Below are 16,311 nucleotides of genomic sequence, written 5' to 3'. Positions count from 1 at the left end.
TGTTTGTGTAGAAACGTTCAAGGAGTATGAGTCGAAGATCGGCCCCCACAGAAAGCTCTGCTGATGGCCCACTTCCCCATGTAAGAACTCGCAGAAGTCGGAGTGCACACAAAGAAAGAAGTGGAGAGAGCTCGGTAAGTAGGAGCATAATCGGACTTAAAACCTTTGTTTTGTGTATTTTTCTTTCTGTATGTCACTCATTTTCTCATACACATGCTCATACACACAACCATATTTACAGGTACTTTGCACTAAGGCTGGGTAATCTATTGAATATTTACTAAGGGATTGCAGTGATATAAAAGAGATGAAGGAATCAAAGTAGTTATAATTATCTTTTTTTTTTATTGAGATTCATTTTTATATTAGCACTTCTAATTGATAAACAGTGTACAGCTTTTTGTTTTCATTTTAATTTCCTTAACTCACCTGTCTTTTATAACACAAACTTGTCACATTATCAATGAAGGTTGAAACTTTTGCAAGGAGTATGAAGCTTGTTAATTTCTCAACTTATAAAACTTAGCCAAAATCACTGAGGTCATTGTTTCTCTCCCTCCATCATAAACATTGTGAAGTTGTTTTTGTTCAGGCCCTAATCTAAAACTTGTAATTTAGCACACAGTTTTGAGCTATATTTCAGATGTTGTCAATAGGCTTAAGAGAACTGAGATGAAATTGCCCCAGCACTACTTTGCACATGGACCAGCAAACACCTTACATAAGAGTCGAGTTCTTCCCCATGTTCTAATGGAAAGTGTATAAAAATGAAGGATGGAGAGATTGCCTGTTGACTTCTGATGATGTCACCAGCTTTTAGAGACCAGATGTTGGAGGAGTTCCCTTACAATGTGAATAACAGCTGTCATATGACCCTTTCTGGCATGCAGTGCTCGGCTAATGATGTTTGCCCATATCTGATGGACTTAATAGAAATGTTAAAGCGCATATTGAACTAGTTATTTAGGCTGTGGGTCATTAAAGCTGAATGTTTATATTTATATGCATGTTTGTCGGGTATGGAGGCTAACTAGCTTGTTTCATTTGTGTGTGTTTGAGTGGGTGGTGCAGGAATGCAGTCTGATGACAGAAAGGAGTGCCTTAAAGTTACTGTGTAATGGCAGAGCGTTTTCTACATGGCTACACTTCTAGCAGCGAGTGAGATTGTGTAAATCAAAGTAAAAACAGACTTAATCACTATCATAACAACTGTGTGGAAAGTTATGAACATGTATGGATAACATTAACTCCAGTCTAAACATTCTGTTGAAGAGCTTAAGATCGATTACCTTCTTGTTTTTGGTTTACAGGTTCATTGAAATTTCACACAAATTCTTGGATGATGAAGTGTTTTTAGAAAAGAGGAAAGTTTTTCTTATTCTCTTTTTTTTTTTTTTTTTTTTTTTTTTTTTTTTGCAGTTCCTCTGAATGCATATACAGTGCCATCTGCTGTATGAATTAAGTTATTACAGTGTTGATTTTTTTTATGATTCACAGTTAGTTGTGGTTATAAAAATGTGACTGATCTGCTAGCCGAGAATATCCTCTTAACCTTTAATTTCATTTGAAACAGAAGCCTTTCCAGGACTGGCCGTTTGTTTCTCACTTTAATGTTTGAGTTTTTTTGTTGTGGTGTGGTTGTCTACATGTGGGCTTCAAGAGGAAGCATTCTCTCTCTTGCTCTCTCTCTCGCTCTCATCTTTTCTCAGTATTGGTCATCATAGGAAGTGTCATTTTAACATCACTGTGTGCTCACAGGCACAGAGGATTTACACAGACACTGAGAGAGGTAGAGAAGTAATGAACATTCACAGAAGACTGTGAGACATTCTTTTGAGCTGAATAGCAGGATTTGCTTCATAGAAACATGGCTTATCACTTCTGTCCTTCCTGCTGTTGGTGGCTATGGGTAAGCTTACATTATTTTTCTGTCAAGATGGTAATGCAACTGCACATACCACTATACAACCACAATGCGTCATGCTATCTGAGAGAAATGCTTTTTCTCCTAGCCTAGATGCATTCAGTCTGTTATAACATATTGATTTGTGAAGTATCAATCTGTTCAGTAGTATTATCTTCATGTGACCAAGGTGGGGCCTCTTTAAGGGGCTAATTAAGTAGACATTGTTTTCACTCTGTTCCTTTACTTTCCTGAAAGTTATTTTAGGTGATGGAGGTGGACCGATGGCTCACCCTCCATAAAAAATACTTTGTAATTTGTTTTCTGTCTCCCCAGGCATCTTTGAATGAATCAGATATTGGTTTTGGGCTCAGGTATATTATATTTGGGGTATATTTCAGGTATATTTCTGCTTTTAGTTAATGTGAGCTTAGGAATCATATGCAGTATCAGAAACATTTAATATAGATAGATATCATGGATTAGGGATTTTAAAACAACAGAGTACACATTTTATTCAGGTAGCGCTGCTCATTGACTGGCTGTGTGCATCTTCAAGCTATACCAAAACATATGCTTACGTTGCATTTTTATCAATAATTTTAGTATGCATACCAGCTGAATGAAACAGTTCTGTTAATGTAAATGGCCATTGGCCAAGCCAATCTTAAAAAGTGCACAATAAACGTATTCAAGCAACCAGGTCCAGGTCCCTTCTATATCATCTGCACATCAACAGCACCTCTTTGATTGTCACGTGACTATAGGAGAAGATTTCGTTGGAAAAAAAAAGGAGTTGAGATACTAAGAAGTTTAGATTTGTTTCATTTCTAAATTTGAGCATCTTATTGAGCAATTTTAGTTTAACAGTTAACTTTGCCATTGCTGTGTCAGAGTCATAAAACTGGACTCTAACAAAATGATCTTTACGAAAAGCCGAAGCAACCAAATATGTCGAAGCCTGTGCCACCACCTGTGTATGCTGTAATTTTCAGTTTTGATGTGTAAAGTGTTTAGACAAAGGAAGTAGCATAAGTCAGTGTTACCCTTCCTGTATAGGCAACATGTGGTTTAAAGAGGAACATTAAACAATTTAGACCACTTGTTCTGTTTGGACTTTAGAATTACTCTTTGTTATCTTGATGTAGTCAATAATAGGATGTAACCCAGTAATCAACCCAATACGCTGTTGTTTGTTGTTAAAGGCTAACCCTTTAAAATGTTACTGTGTATTGGAACAGGTGACCAAGTGATGGCCAAAAACAGGGAACTACACTAACCTTTTCCACTGGTGGCACTTGCGCGACTAACTTTTTCAGTTACTGGCGCAAAACATGATTTGGTCGCACACATTTTTTATAGTAAGTCGCTCTGGATAATTATGAAGCTGTATTGCATACAGATGTGCTTTTAATTTTACTTGACATCTTTTAAACCACATGCCTTCTTGTTTTATTTCTTACAGTACACTGCTCCGTCTTGGTATCTTAACCCAGGTACCATTCTTATCCCATACAGCTGGGGTTAAAGGGGCCCTGGTGCAGGTTGTACAGTGGGCCCTGTTTGAAATGGTTTAATATTTACTGTATGTTCATTTTATTTATTTATTTAACTGTGCTATTTACACAAAAAAGTTTTTTTTTTTTCTTTTTCTTTTTTTTTTTTTTTAAGTTTGTAGGGGTCCAGAAACAAATTTAAAATAGCACTGCATAGTCTTCACTGTAAAATAAATACACAATCAAACCAAAATGTATTCAGACACCTTCAACATTTCTCACATTATCACAGTTTATTTGTTATAGTTTAGAAATTGGTAATAAAATATGACAAGAACTCCGTTATACTGTGTCAGACTCGGAACAAATTCCTCTTGATAATGTCAGATAACGTTGATAGAAAGATATGTAATGGAATCAACCAAAACGTCAGACAACTGTCAGCATGACAATATTTACACAATTATCAATACTTTGTTGAACAGTTACCAAGCAAACAATGCTTAATTTGGTCCAGTCTGTGGTGTGAAAAGGTTGCATTAGCAATTAAAGAAAGAAACACTTGGTCAGGTCCCTAATTTTTTATTTTTTATTTTATTTCACTGGTAGTCTACAGTATGAAGAATTTTTGGGTATAATATTTCACAGTTCGCTGTATTTTGCTATACTCACTTACATAAATGAACTAGTGTCCTTCACCCACTAGTAAAAAATATAATCAATTATATTTGATATTATATTTGACAAAGATATTTTTGGTTTGACTGTGGATAAATTCTTGTTAAAACTAGAATGTAATTCAGTCAAGAGCAGTGAGTGATGTACTTTCATTTTCATACATTAAAGATTAAATTATGCACGGTCACTATAAGAGACAATGCATCCAATACTTTCCAACTCTTTACTTTCACTTAAGACATAACCACAGACTTTTCGAACACACTTTCCAAGACAGGTATTTTGACATATTTAGTATGTATTTGTCGGTACAAAAGCAAGAAGACTTTGAGACGCGTCTCTGCGTGCGCCCTGAACACCAGAACACCGCGCTGCTAAATTGGGCTCTTTTGCTTTACGCTCTTTTTTTTTTTTCTGTTTGTTTAAACTGCGATTTGTATTTGTTCGTTCAGGTGCAGGATGACGTGAACGTCCTGAAGGAGAGCTCAGTTCTGTGTTGCTGTTCGTGAGACGCGGCTCTCTCGTGCGCACCGAACACAGCGCGCGAGTAACCAGCGACTCAGTTGAGCTTTCCCGCATCGCAGGGCTGAAGCCAACTTGATGTGTTGAATGCTCGGAGCACTTTATAAAACTTATTTTTAAAATACACATTTCTGTTTTAATAAATGTTCATAGTAAATCATAGCATATTGCCTAAAACATAAGGTAGGTACAAAAATAATCAGTGATACATTTGCGACCTCAAAAAAATTTGGGTCGCAATGTCATTTCAAAAGGTCGCATATGCGACCATTTTGGTTGTAGTGTAGTTCTCTGAAAAAAAGGGTCAAGTAATTTTAAGTGAAATATACCTTCACATCCACACACAAAGTGAACACACACAGTACTGTCCTATTGGGACCAAATTTATTTGACATTTATGTTACACTACATTAGTAAAAAAAAAAAAAAAAAGTAGTTTGACAGCATTTTGAATTCTATTGCAAGATTGTCTTACTTTAAGTTGTCCTAAACTAACGTGATTATTTTAGTAATAGGCTTTTAGGTCTGTTAATAGTCGTGAGGTTATATATTTTTTTAAGCAGCACTAAATATACTGTATGATCCAAACAGTATTTTAGAAAATGCAGTAAGCAAGAGATTCCTGTTCTCTGAGGTGGTTTTACCATCAGGCAGATGACTGAATCATGAGCAGTGCCTCTGTGACTCATTTGAGTGCCAGGCTGACATGATGTTTTCTTGTGATGATACATTAATAAAAGTATGGTCATCATTTTACCACTCAGCACTGTGGCTAATGTATGCGCTTAAACGATATATGGACATTAGCCAGATTATCCTCATGACAGTTTATATTGTATCTGTATATGAAATCTTTGCGTCTATGCTGCTTACCCTGTAATAAGATTTGTTGTTGTGTACCGATTGTCATAAAAGAAGGAAAGCAGATTCCTATTGCTCTGTCTCTATAAACGGAACAAAAACTCATTTGCCATTGATTGGCTTTTGCCATTTATAAGACTCTCTTGTTATGCTGTTCCTCAATCTAATGTTAGTGATTTGTGTCTTCTGTGCCAGCTAAAACCGGATAATTATTTATATAAATATAATTTTTTATATTACATATTCATTGTATCACAATATTCCAACTTACTTTATTTCTAAATTGGCATGTGACTTATGTGAGGCCTCAGACTTTTAAAGGCCACTGTATGTGTGAAAAAACACAACTGAAACAGTGATTTAAGATAGCTGTAATAGTTCAGTGGCATATGGCTATATTATTAATATTAATATTTAGATCATATTTGGTCTCAGTGAGATTTATTTTCTTCTTCATTTACATAGTGTAATTCTCTCCCGGTCCACTAGTGGATACTAAATTGCACCTAAGCATTTCACTGTCTCCGTCTTTTTTTTTTCTTTTTTTTTACCCCCATTTGAACTCATTATGTTTAGTTCATACATCAATTATTCCCATAATCTATTAAGATGTACAGAACGATTCACTAATTTCATTTTTGCTTGCGATCTGTGATTATGTCAAAGACTCAAAATCAGAAATCCGATACTGAAGTTCACTAAGCGAATATGGAAATAAATGTCAGGCCAAAAAAGGATAGCAAGGTTTGGTTGGTCATCAGTGATGTTTGCATGACAGATTGTGTACATTTGCAAAGCAAACTAACTCATTGTACCATATGCTTTAAACACCTTACAAGCACAAACATGCACAAGTATGTACTATTAATCCCATTTATTTGTTTCTGTTAACAATTTCTTCTTCTTTTTTGTTCCTTTCATCAAACAATGCACCTCTCTCCATCTCTCTCTCTCCTTCTCTTTCTCTCTCAAAGCTGGAACAGTAGCAGGGAACACTGCAGTGCATATATCTTCCTCCCTCTCTCTCTCTCTCTCTCTCTCTCTCTCTCTCTCTCTCTCTCTCATGCTCATATCACGGGCTTCCCTAACCCCTCCCTCTCTGTCTCTGCTCTCGTTTTCCTCCTCCCTCTGTTTTCTCCTTGAGTACAAGTCCTGTAGCACGGGGGACGGATGCAGGAAAGCTGACGCATGGGACACATTTAAGGACAACCAGAGGAAAAGACCACCTCGAAACAGCATTTGTATTTCACTGCCCGCGAAACCACCTGGATACTTCTGGTTCCTGATTTCCATGTCTTACAAATAGACTTTCAGACTTGTGTGTACTCGGCATTCTAGCAACAAAGAAATAAGGAAACACTAATCCTGGTCTCCAGCTTTCCGTCTGACCCTACATTGAGAGTTACAGATGTTTTCCGAATTGACAGCTGGACAGTTTTGATGCTCTTTGGAAGATACAGTTGTGTTGAGGTAGCTCACGCTGCCTGACAGGTTTGAGACGTGACTGGGAAAGTCGGTGTGTTTGACAGCTGTGATTCATGAGTTGACCAGCGTTTGTTTTGAGTATGTGACTCTGCTGACAGATCCACTCAAAAGGCTCTCAAACATTCATGTAGGAGCGGTGCACTGCTCATTTCAGACCATCTCTAGTGACGCAGCTTGAAGAGACATGACGTTTGCCTATGAAATGTGAATGACATTTGCATGCCATTCATTCATTGATGCATGGATTGATTGAAATTTAAAAGAGTTACTCAGGTTAATAAGTAAAGCGTATTGAATTAGCTTCCATGACATCACGCCACTCTATTTTTTGTTTAGGGACGTAATTGCAGGTGCCTCTGTGGTTACATAATAACTATAACTTTGTTGCTTTGTCACTGATAATGAGGCATTGCAGAACTGCTGTGTTCTCAGGGAAAACCCAGTGTCCTCTATTCTAGCTCTTACTATGATGTCACAGAAAACTGCATTGTAGAACGATGACTCTATCAACAGTAAGTCATTTTTTTCCCCTTATATTATTTTGTCCATGTAATTTTGAATAATCACTTTTGAATAATCTTAAATTAGAAGTACATGAATGACTTTATATATGTGACTCGCAGTTGAAAATGTAGCTATTGAGTTATGCTACTTAAACTAGTTCCCAAACTTTGGTCAAGCATTGTTGGAAGTTAGATCACGGTCTGCTGCTTGGTGGCCTTTTGCAGTTTGTTTGATACTGCAGTGCAGAGTCAAGCACAATCTGTCCTGGCCTCGCTCTGGAGACATGGTGTACCAGAACACTACTTAAGTTGCTGGACTGGGCTAAAGAGGCATCACCTCTGTATCATAAAATGCCTCCCAACCATGGAGTTTAAACACAGATGCTCGTTCAACTGGACCTGACTGGACTGGGGTCCCTTTTAAATCGCGGGCACTTCCCTCAATGGACCTTAGCGCTTCCATTTGAGAGTCTTGATTGGATTTCCACAGTGTCTCAAGTTAAAGAACTTCACTGAAAAATCTTGACATTGAGCTTCATAAGGACACAAACTTTTATTAAAGTTACTCACTCAGAATCCTGAGAGATGGAGTATCTCGGCGACAAGCTGTCAGTGGCCCACTCACATGTGTCGGGCTGGATGGGGAATGTGCGCCGTTCCTTTCAAGGTGCCCTCAATTTGGTCTCCAGCGGGGTAGAGAAAAGATCTGCAGGAGGAGGTGAAGAGGACGGAGGTGGCTTTAAGAGGGCGGCCTCCCTTCGCAGCCTGGCCAGTCGCAGCCGAGAGTCCTTCCGGAGATTCAGCCTGCGCAGCCAACAGCGCGTATCCCTGCGCAGACGGACAACCTCGCAGGCTTCACCGAGCACTCCTTCATCCGTAAGAGAAAGATATGCAATTTTTATCTCTTCATTACCCAAAATCATCATCACTTAAACCACAAATACAGAGTAGCGCACATACTGATTTCCCACCTGGCACCATGTAGTGCACAATCTCTGTCTAGGAGGTCACTTTCCATTTAAACAAAACTGCTTATAGCCTTTCTTTTGTCATTGTCTGAACCTGATACTGAGCTTGCTTCTGTAGTTGTCTCAAGCTGTACGACAGGAATGGGCAACTCTGGTCCTGGTGGGCCTCCGTCCTGCAAAGTTGAGGGCTGTCCCCTATCAAACAAACCTGGAAAATCTGACCTCAGATGTCTTCAGGATTGCTTGAAAATTACAGGCAGCTGTGTGTCTGATTAGGTATAGAACTAAACTCTGCAGGACTGAACATTTTGCATGTCTCCTTAATCAAACACACCTGATTCATGACTCAGAGACCTGAAACGGGGGTATGTCAGACAAATGAGACATGCAAAATATGCAGTGTTGGGGGTCCTTCAATAACTTGATGGAGAATGTGATTACTCAGTCCAGTTCCTGGGGATCTACCTCCATAAAAAGTTTAGTTCCAACCCTAATTAAATAATACCTGAACTAGCTTCAGACGTTATTTGACTGTTAATGCCCTCGACGTGGAAATCACGGGATATTCCGCCATGATTCCAGTTTGAAAGGAGCATATATGTTCCAATCAAAGAGCATTAAAGTGTGCAAGACATGATTGTAAATTGTATTTATTTACAGAGGAACATTATATCACACTTGTTGCTTCTCTAGTAAGTTACGTCTGTGTGCGAAGGTGCTGCAGTCAGTGGTGTGGCACAAATCTGTGAATGAATGTTCCGAAGTGAAGTAAACTTCAACAGATTTCATGTGATTTATTGAACGTGTTTGGATTTTAGAAATGTTAGTTTGGTACACAAAAAATGTACACCTGCTCCCAGCCCCGTGTAAATGGGTTGTAAATTTTCTGAATTTTTTGCTCATTGACGGCGCGGCACGTTTATAAAACTATTTACCTTATATAATCACTTATGTATCACGCAGCATTTTGATAAAATAATATACAGTAATTATACATAGAATACTGTGTTTTCCTTTTTACTATTATTATGAACAGCAGTAGGCCTAATATAATCAAATTGTAGTACTTTGTAATACAACAAATGTAATACTTTTATCAAATAATGAATTACTTTTGTTAGGTATGTACCGAATAGACAGAAATGGTTTTCTATAAAATGGCCAGAGTGAGACGTAACAACAAACATTTCCTGTGGCTGATATAGCGCTATTGCTAGATTTGGCAGACAGAGTGCTGCACAATAGATGTATTTTGAGAGACCGTGCAGAGAATGATGACTGGTCGATTAACAGAGGAAACTGTATTAACAGCATCTGCAATGTACTTTTTAGGACATGATACTCTACTGTGTATGCTTGAGAAAATGCTGCGTTTTAAATGCACTTTCGATAACAACACTTCAATTTCTGCGTCTGAGAATTTTTTTCTTATTTATTCGCTTTTGAGAGGACATGTTGAAATCCTTATTTATGTTTCATGAAATGATTCCCATATAAAGTTGTTAGACAGAATTCATGGGCAGGGATTATGGAAATTATGAATGAGCGTGCACGCTCGCCCCATTTACGAATGTTTGAAATTCATTAACATGCACGTTTAACTATCAAATCTGATGTTTACAAAGCGTTTGTGAATCCAGAGGAGAGTTTTTCGGGAAGGTCTGTTTTAAGCACCAATTACTCTGAATTTACTCATTTACGCAAGTTTCATGAATGAGGCCCGATGTGAGTAGTATTTTAAAGGGATAGTTCACACAAAATAGAAAATTATGTCATCATTTTCTCATCCTCATGTCATCCAAAACATGTATGAGTTGCTTTCTTATGTTGAACATAAAAGAAGATATTCTGAAGATTGCTGGTAAACAAACAGTGGGTGTTGCCATTGACTTCCATAGTACTTTTTGTTCAATATAAGAAAGCAACTCATACAGGTTTGGAACGACATGACGGTGAGTAAATGATGACAGAATTTTCATTTTTGGGGTAACTATCCCTTTAATAATCTAGACAAGCTACGTCTGTCATGTTGTCATTGTAACGTGACTTATGCTGTTGAATATGATTCATGAATAATGTACATTTTGAATCAATATACTCTTTATCACCTACTATTTAGTATTAGGCATACGTGTAGAGGGCAAGACCTAAAATGGAAGGGTCAGATAAGGGAGACATCTGACTGCTGGTGTGCCTCCAGGAATTGGGTAGGATACATTAGGCTTACAGGAGTTTTATAGGAGCTGAATTTACAGACTTCCTATGTCATTGAATCTGGATAACTTTCACATCTAGATTGATAAATCTTTTAAATCAAAATGTTATACCATGTTCCTGTATGTATACATTTTCTTTCTTTTGTACCTGGTACTTCTCCATCTCCTACTCTGTATGTGTTTGTGTTTGGTGGCTTGACCTTTGCAGAGGTATAAGAGAAGCTTTGATATGCATTATGCACAGTGAGCCCAGAAGGGCATTCTGGGAAAGCTAGGTCAGCACGATTGACACAAAATGTAGACATGGTCTGCATGGGTACTGTTTCATGCAGACCGAAACCTGGCACTACACCTGCCAGAATAGTTTGCCTAAACTTCTTGGACATTTACATGCATGTTCTCAGCATGTTCTCTCTAAACCCAAAAGATCATGTACATTTGCAAAGCATTGTGATGTTTGAGTAATGCCGCATATTATTCAGTGCCTGTTAGGTATGTTTAGGTATGTACTGTATAAGCCAGATGAAAGGGGTGTAGTCCTGCTTGTTCAACAACACTCTCAAAAGCAAGAAGCTGCTGTTTGTCTAACACTATGAGGTGGAGTAAATCAAGCAATGCTGGTGGGCAGGTTTTCAACTAGATTATATACCCCCTGATAGAAGAATTTCAGTAATGTCATGTCTCATAATACTCATTCACTCTGCTGTCAGTCAAGGGCTTTTCCTCCATCACTCAGGCTCTATTTGTGTGCTTGTGTGTCAGAAAGATAGAACAAAAGAAAGTACTGTACTGTACACTGATCCTTGGTTTCAGTGTCACAGGAAACAGTCAAAGCAGGTCCGTAATCATTGTAACAAAATTAACTAGCCATAATGAGGTGTTTCCCAGGAAGAATGCTCCATTCAACTTCAGCCATACTGTATATTATCACACACGAAGGAGCTGGGATATAAACACTTTGTCTGGAATAGTTTGAACTTTGTAACAATTTTTCAGGGTTTACAGGCTCAGAATTATGGAAGTTTGAAAGTAAAAGTGTTTACATTAGAAGTAGTTTAAGCATATTATTTGAGGCAAAGCTCTGGTGAACTAGGGATTAAAATGACAACTAAACATTCTGACCAATAATTGTTTCGACTGAAACGCTTTCTTTAAGATTGGGTCTGCCAATTTATTTTATATATATATATATATATATATATATATATATATATATATATATATATATATATATATATATATATGTATGTATATGTGTGTGTATTAGTGTTGGGCGATATGGTAATTTTTTTGAATCGTCATAATGTCATCCCGTGAGATCGACGATACACAATATTATTGTTCATGGGTGGAGCAAGAGAGAGACTCTTTGTTCTTGTCATATAACTACTGTATTTGGTGTTTTAAACCGCGCATGTGCGCGAGAAAGAGCCTATGGAATCACTCAAAAATTGAAAAAATATACTTTTAAACATACTGATAAACTAAAGTTAAATAAAAATACTGTATTTTAAACAGCTAGTTCATATAGTCGGACACAACTGTCATATCGCATGTCCTGTGACAAATTTGCCACATCTATGCACGGAAATTATAAATAGTTTAAAGCCCAACAGTTTAACACTAATGTTGGACATAAACGAACACGTTAAATATAAAGTATTCAAAACAGGTAAGTTGATATATTTGTAGTAAAGTTGAATTGAACTGATGCATCAGTCATACATTGCTCCAGACGCGCGCGCCTCATGACGAGTCTGACGCACCGTAACAGAAACAAGAATCTGATGCATTCTAACATAACTGTGGCATTAAACTCAGTGAGGGCTCTTTTAAAATATTGCACATATATAGGCCGTTCAGATTACTTGTTAAAATGCAATGAAATACCTTATATCTGCAGACGATGTACATCTGTTTGTGGATAGAGACTTCTTCACCGGCTACAGGCCTCAATCCTCATTTGTATGCGCATGTGTGAAATGCGGTGCTGAAGTGAAATAGCTGGGCAGTTTGATAGCCGAATTATAATAGGCCACCTAATAAAAATAATAATAACTGTTAGGGGCGGCAGTGGCTCAGTGGTTCATTTAGGTTGTCTTACAAACCGGAAGGTTGGTGGTTCAATCCCCGATTCCAACTGACCTAGTGTCGAAGTGTCCTTGAGCAAGACACCTAACCCCAGCTGCTCCCGATGAGCTGGATGGCGCCTTGCATGGCTGACACCACCGCCGTCAGTGTATGAATGAGTGAGTGAATGGGTGAATGTGAGGCTACTTGTAAAGCACTTTGGATGGCCATGGGTCTGTTGAAAGTGCTATATAAATGCAGTCCATTTACCATATTATTATAATTTAATACATGAATAGGAGAATGAGCATAATATCGTCGAATGAGCATAGACATCTGAAAAGTGAAAGTGACATACAGCCAAGTATGGTGACCCATATTCAAAATTCGTGCTCTGCATTTAACCCATCCAAAGTGAACACACACACACCGTGAACACACACCCGGAGCAGTGGGCAGCCATTTATGCTGCGGCATCCGGGGAGCAGTTGGGGGTTCAGTGCCTTGCTCAAGGGCACCTAAGTCATGGTTTTGGCGGCCCGAGACTCGAACCCACAACCCTAGAGTTAGGAGTTAAACTCTAACCACTAGGCCACGACTTCCCTAACTGTTGTCGATATCTGCTATCGTCGATATCTCTGACTATCATCGATACACAATACTATCGTCTATCGGCACAACCCTAGTGTGTGTGTGTGTTTAATACACACTATCTTTCAGAGAACCTTGAAAAAACAACAACAATTATTTCCACAAATATAGTTTTCAGCATTGATTACGATAAGAAATGTTTCTTCAGCAGCATATAAGCATGTTTTCTGATGGATCATGTAACTCCAAATACTGGAATAAATCACATTTTAAAATATTAAATTAGAACGCAGTTATTTAAAAGAAAATGTGATAATATTTCACAGTGTATATATATATATATATATATAATTTTTTTTTTACTGTATCTTTGATCAAATAAAGGAACCCTGAATGAGCATAAGTCTTATAGAGCCCAAAAGTTTGTACTTTTTTATTGTGTATATTGTTTGGGTAATTTGGCTGTTTCCTGCTCCAGTTGAACTTATTATATGTAAATTCAGTCTGTCAAGCATCTAACACTGCTCTTTCACAATATCAGCTGTTAATGTTTGATGTTCCCTCAGGTAAATGTTGCCACACCTTTGGTGGGAATGTTCTGTGAGAATGCCATCAGATGTAAATGAGTCTCTTATTATGCACATGAACACACACACACACCAAGAAACATGTACAGTACATGTGCTATTGGACATTGAGAAAGGCTTAATAATATTTGCTTGCGTTGATTATGAAGAGACACAAAGAGGAGATTCGGTTTTGGAGATGAGACTCCTACAACTTTAAATCGAAGCACTAATGCGTCTCTATGAAAGGCCAAACATCAGTGTGTTGGTGGTAAAGTGATGATTACCCTTTTCTTTCTACCTCTCATCTTTTCTTTCCATCCGTTCATTGTTCCTTTGCTTCCCCTGACGCACTCTTCCTGTTCATGTAGGGAGATGGCGAGAGGTTTTAAACTTCTCTCTCTCTCTCTACTGCTGTGTATTTGTTATTTTCACACTGAAAGTTTTAGATAAGAGTGTTCTTATCCAGGGCTTTTAAAATAAGATATTGTTCTATCTAGACCTACACCCTAACTAATGTTAGTCCTGAATGTACCACTCCCTCTGTGTGTGTGTGTGTGTGTTAATTTATGTTTGGTCGTCAGGCACAGAATATCAGTCGCTTTCCAAGGTGAGCAGAGTGTGTCTGCGTTGGAAATGCACTGGGAGCTTTGTTTATGAGACTTGGAAGATTTACCTGCCTTAAATAAAGCCAAATTGTTTGGATAGCCAAAAATGAAAGCTTTTATAACCAAACACACCCATTTGATTGTCTTTGAGGGCAGATATATGCAAAGATGTGCAAAAGTTCACACAGACACTTTGCTGATGCATTGTCTGTTCTAATGAATCAGCACAGCAATACAGTACGTGCTAAAATCCTTCGGTTAATCAGCCACCAACTGTTTTAGACATTCTTCTTGGCTTTTCTGGTCAAGTGATTAGCATAAAAAATGGTAATTCCACTCTGTGTTTTGGATTAGTTATTCAGATCATATAATTTATATATATACGTGTGTGTGTGTGTGTGTGTGTGTGTGTGTGTATATATATGTATATATGTATATATATATATATATATATAGAAGCTTTGTCAAAATGTACTGTTTCTGGCATTAACTTTTGTAGAAGCAATCATTTGATTACCCCGGTATGGTACTTCTGCAAAAATATACCACAGTTTCTGTCAAAATACCAAAATAGTGGTAGAATTGTACTTTTATTGAATCTTCTTCAAACTGTTTTTCTGCTGTTTAATCTTTGACCGATGACAGTGTTGACTTGAGCCCTATTCGGATGGGACTAGTTTTACAGGGGGTCGTTAGAGAAATCTGCGTTTCACAGACGTACTTGGTGATTTTAATCCCGTCTGAATCTGCCACGTCTGTGTTTTTCTCACACAACCTCTGTGATAATTCCAGAGCAAATTCCCTACTGTTTTTCAGCAAACTCAGTGATCCTCTGAGAAAACTAATAATAATCAAATCAAGAGCAAGATCACGTAAACTGTTAATACCATCTATTGTAGTATCAGCATCAGGTAAGATTACTCAAGTTCATTTATGCACTCAGTTACATAATGTTTTAATTACATATGTACCTTTATGAAAATTAAACATATGGTAGGTTTAGCCTACCACACACACACAAAAAAGGAAAACAAGTTAAACTAAAGGAACCACACATTAACATGGTTTTGCTATAACTACTAGCCATTTAGTATTTATTGTGTAATAATACTAATGGCAATCATTCTGAATGAATGCAATGCACGCATGCAGAGCGCGTGATCTCTGTGATGCCCAGATGCACAAATCAGACCCTCCCACCTCTGTAAAAAACACGGAGATGTTAGTCCCTACTGAATTGGTACATGAAAATCGCAGACGTCAGGTGGTAAGAATCGAAACTCAAACGTAGTTTAGAAAAATAGTCCCGTCCGAATAGGGCTTTGGTGTTAGTTATCACAGTTTTATTATATTAACAATAGGTGTAGTAACTAACTATGGTATTTTGGTGGCAACTAAGGTTACCCTGGTAAGACTAGAGGTTGATATTCTATCGAATGCAGCAGTTGGTATCATAGAGCTGTCTGATTCATTACACTCGTACGGATATGTTTCTTTGTTTGTCCTAGCATGTGTGTATGTCTTTTGAAATGGGTTTTTCTGAAGCAAGTGCTGGAACTGATCTACAGACCAGAGTTGACCCATTGCGAATATAAAAGAACCAGTATGAGATGGACACAAAATTTATAAAATGGAATAAACTTTTATTTATTTATAAAAAAAAAAAAGAAAAAGTTATATTTTTATAAGGTTTGTGTTCTGAATTTTAATTAGCATTATTTAAAAAAACAGCTGATACATACTAATTTTGAAAGCTAAGCTGTTTGTCAGGTGGGTGCACGGCTCTGATGTGGTCCAGTCTGATTCTCACTGCGCTCTGTTGCCTGTTACTCTTCCTGACTGGA

At 37.6% G+C, this 16,311-nt stretch overlaps 1 protein-coding gene across 2 annotated transcripts in view; it reads left to right on the top strand.

Moving 5' to 3' along the window:
* Positions 1–16,311, top strand: part of LOC128018465 (zinc finger CCCH domain-containing protein 13) — a 41,309-nt gene that overhangs the window by 16,122 nt on the left and 8,876 nt on the right. For both annotated transcript variants that reach the window (XM_052603961.1, XM_052603962.1), the window contains exon 6: positions 12–134. In XM_052603961.1, the coding sequence (XP_052459921.1) occupies positions 12–134 (123 nt within the window). The remainder of the gene's footprint in view (positions 1–11; positions 135–16,311) is intronic.

Source organism: Carassius gibelio, chromosome A8, assembly GCF_023724105.1.
Source record: "Carassius gibelio isolate Cgi1373 ecotype wild population from Czech Republic chromosome A8, carGib1.2-hapl.c, whole genome shotgun sequence".
In the NCBI taxonomy this organism is placed as follows: Eukaryota; Metazoa; Chordata; class Actinopteri; order Cypriniformes; family Cyprinidae; genus Carassius; species Carassius gibelio.
The sequence above is the reverse complement of the archived record's forward strand: the minus strand, read 5'-3'. Positions and strand labels throughout refer to the sequence as shown.